The 16,735-nt window shown below is 41.8% G+C and overlaps 1 protein-coding gene across 1 annotated transcript; it reads left to right on the forward strand.

The window, feature by feature from the left end:
- The first annotated feature begins 12,954 nt into the window (after positions 1-12,954).
- On the forward strand, positions 12,955-16,499 carry id4 (inhibitor of DNA binding 4). The gene is made up of 3 exons (XM_004560050.5): positions 12,955-13,675; positions 14,242-14,307; positions 15,008-16,499. Exons 1-2 carry the CDS (start codon positions 13,298-13,300, stop codon positions 14,287-14,289), a joined length of 426 nt encoding a protein of 141 aa, XP_004560107.1. The 5' UTR covers positions 12,955-13,297; the 3' UTR covers positions 14,290-14,307; positions 15,008-16,499.
- The last annotated feature ends 236 nt before the right edge of the window (positions 16,500-16,735 follow it).

Genomic DNA, 16,735 nt, shown 5'->3' on the forward strand with positions numbered 1-16,735 from the left:
CCTGAAGTGATGATGAGAGATGTGAAATCCTCGTGTTCTCAAGACTCTTTTCTTCATTTCTTTCTTACGCCGTTGCTCCTTCTCCACATCTTTTCTCTCAACAACATTCCAGTCAGTGGTCTGTAGTTGGATCATAGTGATGCCGGGTCTCTGCTGGCGTCTGGGGTCGCCGACAAAAAAGACAAGGAGCAGATGGTGGTCTTTGTCATTCTCTCCTCTTTTCAGCCTCCTGGCAAGCCTCGCCACCTTTCTCTGTCCATCTCTCGTTCTCTGCACCACAGCAGTGTTGCGAGCATCTGAATAGGCCCCAGCCACTGCTATGCAAGCAGCCCCGTAAGTATGAACCTCCACAACCAGATGGTGAGATTATTTGGAGCAATTAATTCTTTGAGAGAATCAGTGGGAACATGTTTGCAGCAGAGATTTGGGGGCGCGTGGTTGAATGTGTTGAATGGCATTCCTCTTTAAAGTCCCTCCAAGAAAAAAAAAAGAAAAGTTTAGTGTAGAGGGGGGTGGGGTGTTGTGGGGGGTGCAATGGGAGGTTCCAGGAAGAACAGAGTGAAAGGGAGGGTTTTCATTCCGGCAAGAAAGGCTTGTGGAGAGTATGAGGCTGGCTATGGGAACTTTTCTAAATGAAAAGGGGCTGAGGGTCTACATTGGAATTTCCACATTCCAGAGCCAAAAATAAACAGGAAAAGCATGCCTTTATGTCCAAGTTTATGGACAATTTCAGTGTCATCAAATATCCAGGAACAGATTTGTGTTCTGTGAATCAGCAAAATCAGCAAAACAAAAAATGAAATACTAAGAATCCAACTACAACAACTTAGCCGTCCAAAGTCATCTATCGACATCAATCCAAAGCGATCAATCCACACGTCAATCAATCTGTCCGTCAATCTGCCGCCTTTTCAGGTCCAGCAGTCTGTTGTGCTAAGTAGCTGAGCAGTAACATAAGGGCTGTAATCTGTCACCACACTGCATCACAGAGCTCCTAATGACCCTGCAGTTCAAAGGTCGAGTCCCTCATTAACTCTGTCCTCATCTGTCCTTTCTCTGGACACTTTCTCTTTTTCCTTATTTTTCATTCCTTTCATTCCTTTTTTTGGGAATTAAAAACTCTTCAGCTCTGATTCGGTATAAGAAAATACACTGTTGCTTATTACTGTGGCACAGCTTTTATATGATGAAAGGTGAAAGATTAAGATGATTAAGGCAAAAATTAAGATCCACGGAGCTGTGTGTTCAGACAGAACGTGTACAAAGTCAGCTTATTTATTTAAATATGGGTTCTATCGAGTCGACGTGGGTCGAGATCAGTTATTGATGACTCACAATGTTGTTAGCAGAGATGCTACATGACTTCTACAACTTCTAGGCAGCCGCATCAACATTTTGGTGGTTTATTTCTGTGTGCACCGTTTGAATTGAAAGCTCAGTGAGAAAATAAATTTGACAAATTTATCAATCGAAGCGCCAATCTGATAAAATAAAGATAGTACTATATTTCACATTGTTTTTAAATAGCTTGTCTTCTCTTCTGCGATTAGAGCGATTAGAACATGCTGTAGGTATTACAGGTACTGCACTGCAGTGGTTTGTATCATATCTATCTAATAGACTCCAATTTGTGCATGTAAAACGAGAGTCCTCTTCACACACTGAGGTTAATTATGGAGTTCACAGGGTTCAGTGCTAGGACCAATTCTGTTTACATTATACATGCTTCCCTTAGGCAGCATCATTAGAAGACATAGCATACATTTTCACTGCTATGCCGATGACACCCAGCTCTATCTGTCCATGAAGCCAGATAACACACACCAATTAGTTAAACTGCAGGAATGTCTTAAAGACATAAAGACCTGGATGGCCGCTAACTTTCTGCTTCTTAATTCAGATAAAACTGAGGTTATTGTACTTGGCCCTGAAAATCTTAGAAATATGGTATCTAACCAGATTCTTACTCTGGATGGCATTACCTTGGCCTCCAGTAACACTGTGAGGAACCTTGGAGTCATTTTTGACCAGGACATGTCCTTCAACGCACATATTAAAAAAATATGTAAGACTGCTTTCTTCCATTTGCGCAACATCTCTAAAATTAGAAATATCCTGTCTCAGAGTGACGCTGAAAAACTAGTTCATGCATTTATTACTTCCAGGCTGGACGACTGTAATTCATTATTATCAGGATGTCCAAAAAACTCACTGAAAAGCCTTCAGCTAATCCAAAATGCTGCAGCAAGAGTCCTGACAGGGACTAGAAAGAGAGAGCATATTTCTCCTGTTTTGGCTTCCCTTCATTGGCTTCCTGTTAAATCCAGAATTGAATTCAAAATCCTGCTCCTCACATACAAGGTCTTAAATAATCAGGCCCCATCTTATCTTAATGACCTTGTAGTTCCATATCACCCTATTAGAGCACTTCGCTCTCGCTCTGCAGGCCTACTTGTTGTTCCTAGAGTATTTAAAAGTAGAATGGGAGGCAGAGCCTTCAGTTTTCAGGCCCCTCTTCTGTGGAACCAGCTTCCAGTTTGGATTCGGGAGACAGACACTATCTCTACTTTCAAGATTAGGCTTAAAACTTTCCTTTTTGCTAAAGCATATAGTTAGGGCTGGACCAGGTGATCCTGAATCCTCCCTTAGTTATGCTGCAATAGATGTAGGCTGCCGGGGGATTCCCATGATGCATTGAGTTTTTCCTTTCCAGTCACCTTTCTCACTCACTATGTATTAATAGACCTCTCTGCTTGAATCATATCTGTTATTAACCTCTGTCTCTCTTCCACAGCATGTCTTTTATCCTGTCTTCCTTCTCTCACCCCAACCGGTCGCAGCAGATGGCCGCCCCTCCCTGAGCCTGGTTCTGCCGGAGGTTTCTTCCTGTTAAAAGGGAGTTTTTCCTTCCCACTGTCGCCAAAGTGCTTGCTCATAGGGGGTCATATGATTGTTGGGTTTTTCTCTGTATCTATGAAGCGCCTTGAGGCGACTTTTGTTGTGATTTGGCGCTATATAAATAAAATTGAATTGAATTGAATTGAATTCTGATACTTAAACTCATGTCAGATAATAACAAATGTTTTTTAAAAATTTATGTAATACATGAACATTAACCCAACCTCACTCTGATGTGAGAATTTGAACCTTTGTGATTGTTGTGTTCTGTTCTTTACCAGATTTCACCACACACCAAAAGACTCAGCTCATCATTTACAATTACCCTAATAGCTCAGTGGAGCTCATTTAGAGCTCATTTTTCACTGCTGAGATAATGCTAGGCCCCCACTATCACTTAACATAACATATGCTTAAGTGTTATTTTACAGTAGCACTGCAGCTGATGACACATTCTTGGCTTTTTTGGAAGGCTCGGCTGTTTGTTCTCTCTCAGTAGAAACTCTAGCTGAGGTGTTGTCCCATTTCTTAATTCATGTCCGCTTGAAAGACAAAGAGTCTTAGCTCAAAATGGTCTGAGACTTAAACTGGGATGGTCAAAGAAAACAGTTCCATGAATCAATTTTCTTCTGCTTATCCAATTCAGGACCACAGGTGGGCTTGGGCCCCATCCCAGCTGCCACAGAATTAAGGCCACCCTGGACAGCTCCCCAGTCGGTTACAGAGACAGACCATTTACACTCACAGTCAGACTCACAGTTAGACTCACCAGCTAATCTAACCATGTATATCTTTGGGAGGAAGCAGGAGTACCCAGACAGAACATACAAACACAGAAAGGCCTGGATTTAAACCCAGGACCTTCTTACTGTTAGGTGAATGGGAAACCACCACACCACCATTCGATTAGAGACCTTTATGAAGAAGAAAAGCTTTAAAACACCTCATCTGCAGGGTGAAAAAAATCATGTAATTCAATCACATGTAGAAAATGTCAATATTAATGTGTATAGTGCAGTGCCAAAGGTTACAGTGTTAGTATAACAAAAAAGCCCCAAAACAAAAAAAAGATGATGGAAAAGTAAAAAGTATCAGGAGGCCCACATCCTAGAAGCTCATTGAGTGACTCTTATTATGTCGATAATAAAGAGTTAATGCTGTTGTCCCGTTCTCTCTATAGTTGCTTACGTTTTCTCAAAGTGATACCTCTAAAAGCATGCTGTACCAGCCATTAGCAGTTCTTATTATTGTAAGTAGCAATGAATATAAAGATAACTGTCAGCGGATGCCAAGGATAGCGATGAAGAGAGAATCCAAATGCAGGACACTATCCAGACAAATTAGCTAAAAGCAAGCGTTTATTAGTCTGTTGGCAAACTTCCATAGAAAACAAAAAAAATCCAAAGTCCTGACTCAATAAACAGGTGAACCACAGGATCACCAGTGGAGTAGCACAGCAGAAACGCTACAAAGAGGATGGAGACACAGGACCATACAGTGTTTACGCAGAGCCCTTATGAAGGGAACAGGCACCTGAGGAAACAGCTAACAGCAGGTGACACTCAAAGGAGAGCAGACAATCACAAAGAAGGGCAATATCCAGGAGGTAAGTAACTAGAAAAAAAGAAATTTATCCTTCAAAATAAAAGAGGAAATAAACAAACTGTTAATATTCATACAGGCATAAATACTAACACTGTGTAAGACTAGAAAACAGAAAAGGGCCAAAGCTGAAACAATGAAACAAGACAGGAGGGACAGACAGAAAGAAAGGGAAAGCAACTGCTATAATTACTGCTACAAGAAATAACAGACAAGCCGTAAATCAAAATTAAATACATCACAAAACTAAATTCACCACTACAAACTAAAGTCAAATAAAAAGAGACACAATATAAGATATGCCAGAGCTAAAGAGATAAGCCAGAATAATAATGGAAAACACAACATCACAAAACACCAACTAGGAAATCCACAGAGTAAAAACAGAAATCCAAGTCTCAAGAATATCACTGTTAAACAGATCTAACTACTGGAATAATAATAATTTAAAAAAAATCAAAACAGGAATCTAAAATTATTAAACCAGAGAATGAAACACCAACAGGAAGACAAACTCAGATATATTCACAAATCCACAAACACCCTGTAACCACGGCACTGCATGTAATACTGAGGAAAACTTCAAAATCGAATCATTTCCAGGCAACTTGCATGGAAAATGTGATTTCCATGCATATATCTAGATGTTTATTTGTATTTATTGGCTTTCATTCTTTCTGCTTTTGTTTATTTTATTCTATTTTATTTTATGCATCCATCTATTTTCTTCCACTTATCCAATTCAGGGTCGCGAGGGGGTCTGGAGCCTATCCCAGCTGCCATAGGGCGAGAGGCGGGGTACACACTGGACAGGTTGCCAGTCTGTCACTGTCTGTGTGCAATTTCAAATCATCAGTTAACCTAACCCCACTAATTACATGTCTTTGGACTGTGAGAGGTACTCGGACAGAACCCGGACATACACAAGGAGAACACAAACACTGCACACAGAAAGAACCCGACCTGAACCCAGGACCTAATTGCTTTGACGCTGCAGTGCTAAACACTGTGCCACCGTGCTGCCGCTTTTACTTGTGTAAAATGTACTCATGGCCATTGATCAGTGAGAAGTCTTTCGCCATCTTACAATGCTGTGATTGCAGCCATTCCCCAACTCTCTGTGAATGGTACCAATGGCCATTGATCAGTGGTCTTTGATCAGTGGGTTTTGGTCAGTGGTTGTTGATTAATGGTCATGAGAATTTGCATAATTATGATTAAGGAACTGACCTCCCAGCCCATTGTTCCTTCAGTGGGCTGGTTTCAGCCATAATGTAAATGTACTGTTTATAAGACTGGGGAAACCTGCAGTCAGCTGAGACTGAAGAAGTCACTTGGATGAGTGACGAAACGTTTCTCCCACAAAACGCTACGTCCAGATGAACAGAATCAACAACTGGAGATTTACTTTCCTGGATGATTGAGAATGCATCAAGACATAGCAACATCTTACTATAGTTAAAAAATAAAGAACTTTGATTTCCTATTCAGAATAATCCTATTTAATACTTTTATTGTGTCATGTTTTGTTGGTATGTTTATGTTTGATGTGTGCCATACATAAGGGAAATTTGGAGTTTGAGGGATAAATTATTTGGCAGTTAGACTCATGAGGCTACATAACAGAGCAATGGATGGAAGTATTATTTGACCTGCTGGAGTCTAGATGAGATAAGATAAAGTGGGTCGAGGCCTGAATGAGGATCTTAACGAGTCAGGAAGAGATGAAGATGGGGAGGTGGTGGGTCACATGAAAGAAAGTCTGGAAGGCAGAATGGCAGGAGGGCACTGAGATTTAAAACACGTGGATTAGAGGCCGATTGGCTCAGAGAACTCAGGCAAGAACACGATTGGACCAAAGTGAGGGAAACATTAGACTAGCAGGGTTGCAGACAGATGAGTGACTGCAGAGCTTTGTTATTAGTGCATCTATAGTATACAAAAGTTTGCAAACCATGATGTGAACAGCTGTGAATATTCACTGGCTGTGGGCAAGACACTGATCGTTTTCTGTCCTATAACTGGCACCCTACCCAAAATATAAGCCCACATGTTTTTATGCATAAGCTATAAAAATGGTATAACAAACTCTAACCTGAAAGAACCGATGGCTTGCTGTATGTTCTGACACTCATTGAAGAGACAACAAGCAGGGCAGCAGCTGTGCAACAGGATGCAACAAAGGTGCACCTGTTGTCACTCACACACACACACACACACACACACATATAAACCAGCACAAACACAAAGAGAGCACCAAAAACATGCTCTTAACACAAATTGGTGTCTGCACCTACATGTTGCTGGGTCTCTCCACAGTTTGGAGTACAAACAGGACAGAGCAAAAAGCAAGCAAGCATCCAAAACGCTAGGTCAGGAGTGTTTGAAGTGACCACGGTGGGAAACGGGGAAGTGAAAACAGCAGCTGTGAGAGTTGTGAAAAACTCCCAGCGGCCACGACAAGAAAGCAGTGAATAATGCTTTTAGACTTGACTGAACTGCTGCTGACCTAAATGAGTGTGGCCCAGATCATAGCTCCCGCTTTTAGCACAGTTAATATGAGAATAGATCATGGCCACTAAACACAAACCCCACAGGTGGACCGGCACGTGGTCCCTGATGTCTGCAGAGAGAATGATCTGAGTGGAGTTCCTGTTTTTAACTCTGTTTTTACTCTGAGGCAGATTTTCCACCTCTTTTCTTTTACAGTGAAAAAGTTCAAATCAGTGGATCTGAAGGATTTTTTGTTTTGTTTTTTAAATTTAATGTGACTTATATCTCTCCCAGCGGCCCTCGTGATGTATTTCTGTGTCGTGTGTGAGAAAGGTGTGAGTGTTAGTCTGCATGCGTGGATGGTTACTCGGGTTGCGTAGTGTAAACAATGAATGCACCTGTGTAAATGACACAGGGTGTTTAGCTGGGAGGCCATCAGGGAATAAGGCATGTTGTGCAAACTGTGTCACCTGGAGAGAGCAAAAAAATAAAAAAATACGACACCACCCATCACAAGCAACCAGCACGGACAGATCTGGGTTCGGGAGATACCCGCAGCCCTGCAGCACCTGAGAGATAGTGGACGTGATGCAAAGAAACTGTGTGTCACCACCCACAACAAACCAGACAAAAGAGAATAACAGAAAACTCATCCATCTGCCTGCTTGGTGTTTTTTTCAAGCTTTAGTCTGTACTACTAGCACAGCAGCTGTGTTGGTTGCTGAAGGAGGATGGAGAGACCACACTTTCACCCACCAAAACCAAAACCAGATAACCAGCTGGGGCTCCGTTCAGAAGCCGCGAGATGCGCAAAACATTCTAAAAAAGATGACGTGTCATGTTGAGACTTTGACTTGTAGATATGATGAGGCCTAAAGACAAGTTTTGAAGGACAGCCTCTAATGATGTACATGGAGAGAGGTGGAAAGGGTGTGTCAACTACAACCAGAAAGCCAGGTCAGACTGATGTAGTGATATAAATACTTTTTGTCGTGCATTTTTAGTCGAGACATTTAGCCACAGTAATGAAAACACTAATCTAATCCAAAGCACTGTATGGCAGCTCGATCTCTGATTCAGGAATAGGTAACAGATCTTCTGGTCTTTGTCTTCTCTCTTGACAGTTTTTTTTTTTCTGATTTGATCTTCCTGCTCTTTTTCTTCTTCTTATACTTCCTGTTTTAATTTGAAAGGTAGTTCTTTGCGTAGCTTCCCATTACTTCCATTTCTTTGTTTTGTTCCTGTCCTCCATAGTGCCTGATTGAGTTCACCTTTGCCTTCTTACCCTCCTCTATGTCGTGTGAATTTAGTGTGTCTCCTTCCAGTGCCTTATGGCTCCCATATGTTCTCAGCTTTTCCCCGGAGTTTAATTTATATCCATTCTTCCTGCACTATGGACTTTTGTTCATCAGAAATAGAAGTTTGTACACAAATAAGGAATTTGCCTTGATGTCAAAAGAAAGGGAGCACAGAAACAGAATATATGTTACTTACAGTATATATAATATATAGATCTCTATATAAACAGTAATATAAATACACATTTATTTGGTGTTTTTGTTCTCTCTTGATTATGACCTCGAAGCACGGCACTGTATAAATAACAACACGCAATAGTGTTTGGATCCAAATTTAGTTGCTTCACTTTCAGGGCCATAATAACAGCTCACTTTGACTCCAAATAAAACAGAGCTATCCTCAAAGTCGTGACTCCTTCTCCTATTACACGCCAAAATATCTACTGTGAGAAACTCCTATTGGACAGGACTAAACTTTCAAAGTAAAATGACATTTAAGGATTTTCTTTCCCCCCTCATGTTCACGATATCTCTTGTCACGCCTCACTGGGTAATCAAAATAATGCACAAATATATGACTTTTTTTCTTTGTTCTTCTGGTAGTACTCCAAGTGTGTGTGTGTGTGTGTGTGTGTGTGTGTGTGTGTGTGTGTGTGTGTGTGTGTGTGTGTGTGTACCTGCTGTTGAAAACCATGACAGCAAGTCAGAGTGCAGTTGCTCTGTGCTTTCATTAGGTTCAAACTATTATTTATCATTTATATCTGAATGTAAGGTGTGGTCTAGGTATGCACACTGGGATCAAATATATTATCACTGATTGGCTAATAGGTTCTGATTTACGTTTTAGCCAGTGGAATGAAATGCCAGTTTTATACCGAACCATTACGGTAAAGCTATTATAATTTCTTTTTCCTTTTTAAATTTGAACTGTTCATTGATTCTAATGCTCAGAACTTTTATTCTGAAAATAACCTAAAGAAAAGACTAACATTCATAAAAGCAAATGTGGTGTAAGGTGTTGACGCCTCAAGATATTATCTCATGGTTTCAATACGGACATGCAATAGGAGGTGTTGAGTCACATCTTTCTCGTGTGTGTGTGTGTGTGTGTGTGTGTGTGTGTGTGTGTGTGTGTGTGTGTGTGTGTGTGTGTGTGTGTGTGTGTGTGTCACCACCCACTGCAACTTTAACCACATCCCACCTCTTGCACAGATGTGGCCATCGTGCAATTTCCACTTTGTACATGGTTGCTGCACTTGTGGCCCGCCACAAGAGGATTTAGCCGAAAGGCTGTTAGTGCAAGACTTAATCTACTAGCTCCACTCCTAACTTTGCATACAAGCAGTTTATTAGGAAGAACAGACTGGCAAAGTTAGTAGTCTGATCTGTGTTTCCACACTGTGTAGCCACAACAGAGAGAGGTTCACCTAAAATGCTTATCTAGAATGGTCTAATGAGTCTCTAGTTACCAAGCTCCAGTCCCTAGTCAACAGTGCGATGAACCTTTGGGGAAGCAGAGCCAGAAGGGCAACAATTAGAGAAGTGCATGCAACAGAAGCACCCAAATGCAAACACAAAGACAAAGCCCTGTTTCCGCCCTGTGAATTATTGCGTGTGTTAAATTTGAGGTCAATGCATGCACCGTTAACTGGGTACAGGGCTAAAGACGGGCAAGAATAGAATATAACAAGGTTACTGAGCACAAAGAGTCAGAGTGCATCTTGTTTACATTCCTGAATGCATACAATAGCTACACGCAGAGGACACAGCAAACTCTAAAGCCCATAACAAGGTTGCTCCTTGAACCTTAATCAACCTCAAATACTTGAACAAACGAAGGGAAAGAGGTTGCGTCAAGGTGCGGTCATCCAGGTGGCACACCAGAATATGCCAGGATGTCCTTGTGGTGCACAGATGGGTGACACATCACATGAAAAACAACATAATGACATATTTGGACCTTGACTCCTAAAGTTTCTGCTGCTCTGCTGGAGGGATAGAAAAAAAAACTATTTATCCAAAAATACAACAACAAAACCCAACTTACATATCACAGCAAAATCTCCTGTGGGTGGACACCTGGTGACTGTGAAGTCCACAACAACTTTCATTATCATCAAATCCCTAAATGACTCCTTTGCCAGTCTGACAGAGGCAGACACTGTCATCCTGGAAGAGGCCATCTTCATCATGATATATGTTTTTTCTTTACAGGATAATGTTAATAGCATCTTAAAGTCCTCTGACTAGGGCTGCATCTCAATTCATTCAAGCTAGCAACATGCTAGCATGGTTATTGAGCTATTTTGTGCCCTGCCACTGTAAAAAAAAAAAAAGTGCATCTGTACCATCTTCTCTTCTCATACTTGTTTCTTAATCATCTGCAAACCTGCTCCAAAACCACCTAAGAGTCCACAACACACTGGACAATGCAAAGTGCAGTTTCAGCAACAGTCCTTCCACCTCACTGTCTAAAGGAACAACACAGGACGTTGTTTCTTCAAGCTGTTAGCAGACTGTTCAACTCGTCTACCTCAGACCTTAACATATTGAACTGGACTGAACACACCTCACTGCACTCTGTCACTTTCTGTACACCAACAGGTACATTTGCCCACACGTGCACCCATTACACCTGTAATGTAATTTTATATTTATATCTCTATACTAATCTATTTTTAGCCCTATTCCTACACTTGATTTTATACGATTGCTTTGTTGTCTGTTGTATGTATGCTGCTATGGCACCTCGGTTTCCTTCTGGGATTAATAACGTTTCTCTGATTCTCATTTGCTATGATATCGTCTCACCTTCAAAGGTAGTGTCAGTCATGAATACACAAGTATAATCAAAGTGTGTTTCATTTGCAGTTACTGAAGCTGCTTTTGCATTAACACAAGTATGACAATGAAATTAGAAAAGGTCCTAACAAATCAACAAAATGTTGCAGTTTGGTTGCTAAGTCCTTAAATAATAACCAACTGAGGATTTCCTGAGAAAAATGCATTTGAATACCTCACATCAGTCCCATAAATTCTTCTGTTTTTAGCCCGTTTACAATTTCATGAAAACTTAAGATGAATTATTTTGCCGACAGGGGGGCGCTAGTTTTCTTGGCGGCAACATTTTGCATCCCATTAGCCTTAAGTAAGGATGCCAGAACCCTGGAATCTAAACTGAGCAAAATCTCCAACTTTTTAATTCATTATGGACATAAATGGTCAAAATAGCAGGATCACTGAATCATTGCTGAGGCCAAATGGGACAGTGTTTTGCTGATAGACCTCGTCTATCACCTGCCTGTCATGTATATGGAGACTTCATGCACCATCTTGCTTGTGGAAGGACTACCGTCAAAGCTGCAGACCACTGATCCCTTAGATGGTAGCCCTTGAGCCAAACATGGTTGCAAACATTACTGAGCAGAATAGTCACTTCCCATGGCAACAAAAAAAAAACAGAGAGACAGAGGGTGGGAGACAAGAGGAAAATGCCCATTTAAAGCCATTTAAGCTTTTCAATATTAATGTAGAGATTCCCATAAAGTCTGGGACATTAAACCTTAAAAAGAAGGTGGATGTCATCCCTGCTACACTCAAACCTCAGGTCTCCAGGAGCTGGAAGGTAGCATAAATGTTGTCTTGGCAATTTGCCCGAAAGAAAGAAAGCAAGAAAGAAAGCAAGAAAGAAAGAAAGAAAGAAAGAAAGAAAGAAAGAAAGAAAGAAAGAAAGAAAGAAAGAAAGAAAGAAAGAAGAGTTGGGTGTGAGTGGATGAGGTCCCGATGCGTGGCGCCAGGCTGTCTGCCCGGCGGGGCGACTCAATAGGCGGCTGTAAAGGAGGGAGCGGAGCGGCGACGCGGCCCGGAGAGCGGAGGAATGTTGGAGGCACAATAACGCACAGCTGGGGCAGGGAATGGCAAGGAGGCGCCGCCAAATTGGCCTGTCCAGCCTCCCCTAGAGCTGCAGCCCTGCAGGAAAAGCTGAGACAAAAGTCTTTTTGTTTGTTTTATGAAGTCATAACAATTCATTCAGTCGACGATTACGATGAACTAGAATGATTTCTTTCTCTCTCTCTTTCTTTCTCAAAATAAATCTGATTAAAAACACATGTGTAACAAAATTCGAATAGAATGTTGTATTAACAGCACCTCATTTGATAAAAGATCTCACTAGGACCAGAAAACTTACTGCTGATTGTAACAGACGCTAATGTTTATTTAAAGCTTTTGTTTCGTTTCGTTTATTTGTTTTTTGTTTTTTGTTTTTTTTATGTGCAGGTAGATTGGCTCGGGATCATCCGTCACCGGAGAGATCAATACCAGCGAGGCTGTGCGTAATTACGCATCAATGACTACGACACTAAAGATGCAATCCAGCGCTAATCAGCCTGGTGAATTGTGCATATATACCATCACCTCTGTCAGGATCGATTCCATATTTGCTCCTTTAAGACAGACCCCTTGTACCGCTGGTCGAAAAGACAAATTGAGACTTTTGCCTTTGGACGGCGGCAGTATACCGTCGCTGTAATTCATTGCTTTCGATCGCCACTCTTTTTCTCTCTCTCAGTCAGTCACGCGTACACACACACACACACACACTCCTCCTACCGATAGACAGCCCACCGCAGCGCACAGAGAATGAGACACGCCTTTTTCTCGGCTCCGTTGTCGGGTCGGTGGGCAGCGGACTGCTGGTGATTGACCAGCTTCTCTCCCTGATCTGTCAGCCGGCTGGATAGGCGCCTCCCCTCTCCTCTATAAATGTAGGAAATCTATTCATTCCTTTCACATCGAGCCTGCTGAAGTAGGAGGAACTACGAAGCTCAACGGGATGTGTTGACAGGCTACAATTCCACCTTTTCGTTATCTTATTCTCTCTCTAATTTGCGGCCGTATTAGTTTTTTTCTGTGTTAACAGCGACGTGCTATAATCTTAAAATACCTCTCGACACCAGTAGTGCTCGATTTGTCGTTGCTTCTCTCTGAGCCGTCGGTTATCTAAGATGAAGGCTGTTACTCCAGTCCGCCCCCAGGACTCCTCCTCCAGCGGCAGCCAGCTCTCCCTGCACTATCTGTCGAAGCAGAGCCTCAACATCGCCCGGTGCAGGATGGAAGAAGAGGACCTGTTCTGCCTGCAGTACGACATGAACGACTGCTACAGCCGGCTGAAGCGCCTGGTGCCCACCATTCCGCAGGATAAGAAAGTCAGCAAAGTGGAGATCCTCCAGCATGTCATAGACTACATTCTGGACCTGCAGCTGGCCCTGGAGACGCACCCTTCTCTACATAAACAACAGCCTCAGTTGACCGGGACCTGCCCTCCTCGAGCCTCGAACCCCAGCAGGACACCACTGACGGTGCTCAACATTGATCAGCACCAGGTAAGCTGGAGTCAGGAGGAGCCTCTCGGTTCGCCCCGTTTTCACCGGGACTGACCGGGGAGGAGGAGGTGGGGGGGGACCCCAGTTTACCTCCCGGTGCCAGACTGCCGTTCGCCACTCAGACTCAGACAAAGCACGTCATACTCGTTATGTGTCATTGTTCTTGCAGTGTTAGTGAAAAAGGACAGGAAAAAAAATCAGAATGTCATACAGCACTTATCAGAGGCTTGAAAAATCATGCGTAAAAATCGCATTTGACGTGGGTTAGATTGCGCACTTGATTGCGGGCCGTATGATTTGCATGATAATGGCAGTGTGTGTCAGAGGCCCACCTTATTGGTGAAGTACCTCAGCCCGCAGCCCACTCCACTGCGCACAATAAGGGCAATTTGTTATTCAATAGCCTATAAGAGAATTTATTATGGGAGATATAGCCGGCTAATTTTCTGCCGCTCTGCTGTATGCCATTTATTATTATTATTTCCAGGGCCTTGCCTTTATTTAGTTTTGTCATCCAAAGCGCGACATCGTTTCACGTGTTGTTTCTCTTCTTTATCTTTCTGTAGAGGACGTCTATAGTCAAAAAGCCGGAGGACTCGATTTTATGTCGCTGAGACTTGAGCACTGCATTGGTAAGTGGGTGTAAAATATTATTGCTATATTATTTTAAATATTTGTGAACATTATTAATTTTTTATGCATTTATTTTTTATAAACATAAAAAATGCAACCGTATTTGGTGGTTAGTGAGACATCCTCAGTAATTTGAATACTGTAGCCTATATGTGGTGTAGATTGACAATCTCTAGAGTGCTCTGGGGAGGCCAGTAGATGTCAGGGAAAATAATAATTGAGGAACATGAAATTGGCACCAGTCTCAGATGCAGCTGTGCTTTGCGCAATAACTGTCACTGGTGTAGCAATCTCAGAAGAAGAGAGGGTTAAAACCTCAGCTTGCCCTCTCTTTCATTCTTACACACATGCACAAACACACACTTTCTTTCCTCCCCCCTCTCTCTGGCTCAGTGTCATATACACTCTGCTCAGTTCCTGGCTTTTAAACCAGATTTACAGCACTGAATTCAAACACACCTGGACAGGACTAAGAGAATGTAGGTGGTGTGTGCTACAGCGAAACACTCCACAGCCTTCTAGAGAGTCCCGGCTGGTCCTCGCCAGCCTTGCCGAACAGCCCAAGGTGCTGTGTGGTTGTGGTTTGACCTGGTTTGTTTTGGGTTGTTGATCAAGCATGGCCTCTGTTTTGTCGGTGGCGCCAGTCAGTCTGGAGCTTTGCAGCTCACCCCCCCTCGCCTCTATTCATCCCCTCCACAGGTGTGCAGGCTGCACAGAGCCGCTCCAAAGCCAGCAAAGCTTCGCCAGGGACTCACACCCAACTGGAGGCACAATCACAAGGGGATTTCAAAACCGCTGGGAGGAATTAAACCCAAATAAAATCACTATTCATATCAGTTTTTTTTTGTTCCATTGAACAAGGACTCAGTGTGTAGACATCTCCCCATCCTTCCTCCTGCTTAAGTTGCTCTCACTTCTTGTCACTTTTTTTTCCCCAAAAAGAGTGAAAATATGGGATCCCCATGCTGACAAGTTTTGTTGTTGTTGTTGTTGTTGTTGTTGGAAACCCATCTATCAACAGCTATGAAAACTGTTTGTGAATTGTGCTTAAAGAGTAACTAAAAATGACTCCAGTTTAAAGCTTTACTAAACTGCGAAAAATCCTTGTACATGTTTTTTTTTGGACATCTATTGTTTAAAATAGATGATTTGTGTTGAACAGGGATTGCCATCCCTGGTTTCTTAAAATGTTTGATATTGTAAAGAAGAACAATTCCGATTCGAGACAAATACGATTGTAAATATAGAGACGCAAATGTTCTATAAAAGTATGTGAAAGGAAGACTTATATGCTTAAAATAGACTATTGTAATTATAAGATATTTTTATTAAAACCTTTTTTTTCCTGTCATTATGTAAATATTGTGTTTACACTTTAGTGAATGAACGTGGTTTTGCTCTGCCAATAATGTCCTCACATGATGATATCAGTTAACTCTTTGCAGTGTTCTTTGGACTAGTTTAATATGTAGCATGTCAGGCTCATTGCAGAGATATTGAATGTGCACTGAAGCAGCCCTGCCTGTGTAGATATGTGGTGGAGTTCAAACACGAGTTCTTTGATTATTTGACCTGCTCAGCTTTCTCTTGAATCTTTTTTTTTTTTGTACACATTTACTTTGACAGCTTTGACCCACTCAGAGAGATGGGTGGGCCTGCTGTTTGATCTATAAAAAAAAAGAAAGAAAGAAAAGAAAAAGAGAGGGGGGCTTAATTTGATTCTGTTACATTGCACTCTTGTTAAAAAGTGATCATATTAACTACAGCACTTCTTACAGTGTTTACGATGTAAAAAAAAATCACTGCAACACAATGTCTCTCAGATTTGTGCAATCAGAGCCTCTCCTTGAGAAGTTAATGATTGACGCCAAGAAATCATTAAACTTTGGTTATAAATTGGTTACAAATGTGAACATTAACAGACTCTCTTTTTTTTGTTGCTGTTGTTGTTCTTTGGAACGGAGACGTCTGACATGAAAAGTCTGGAGAGTTATCCAGTCATTATTAATATAAAAGTGGAGAGAAGAAAACAAGAATCTTTATTTTTCATGACATTGAACACCGAATTTACCTCACCACCCTCCTGCCAGTGTGAGAGGGCACTTGTACATTACTGTCAGCTGCACTGTTGGACTTGACCTTCACTGGCTTATGAGGAGTTGTCAAAACAATTAAAAGTTTCCAGGAAGAATTGTGTCGTCTCGAGTGTTGTCTCAGGGGGTGCATTGCGGTTTATTTCTCTGGCACCTGAAGTGCTGAGAAGGAGAGAGGTGCAGTGTAATTTATTCATTTAGTTCCCTGGAAAATAAAGGGAGGGTAAAGTTAGTATGTTGCAGACTTCTCATACTGTTAGTCCTTAAACCTGCTTTACAGGATTTAGGGTTTAAGCCTTTTGTTTTCTGAGCCTTTATTAATTCAGCCGCACAC

The sequence above is a fragment of the Maylandia zebra genome, linkage group LG11 (assembly GCF_041146795.1).
Source record: "Maylandia zebra isolate NMK-2024a linkage group LG11, Mzebra_GT3a, whole genome shotgun sequence".
Classification (NCBI taxonomy): domain Eukaryota; kingdom Metazoa; phylum Chordata; class Actinopteri; order Cichliformes; family Cichlidae; genus Maylandia; species Maylandia zebra.

Excerpts from the sequence above, each read along its gene's own strand:
- id4 (XM_004560050.5), top strand. The coding sequence starts at position 13,298 with ATGAAGGCTGTTACTCCAGTCCGCCCCCAGGACTCCTCCTCCAGCGGC. Across the intron at positions 13,676-14,241 it reads TCAACATTGATCAGCACCAG|AGGACGTCTATAGTCAAAAA; the intron begins GTAAGCTGGAGT and ends ATCTTTCTGTAG.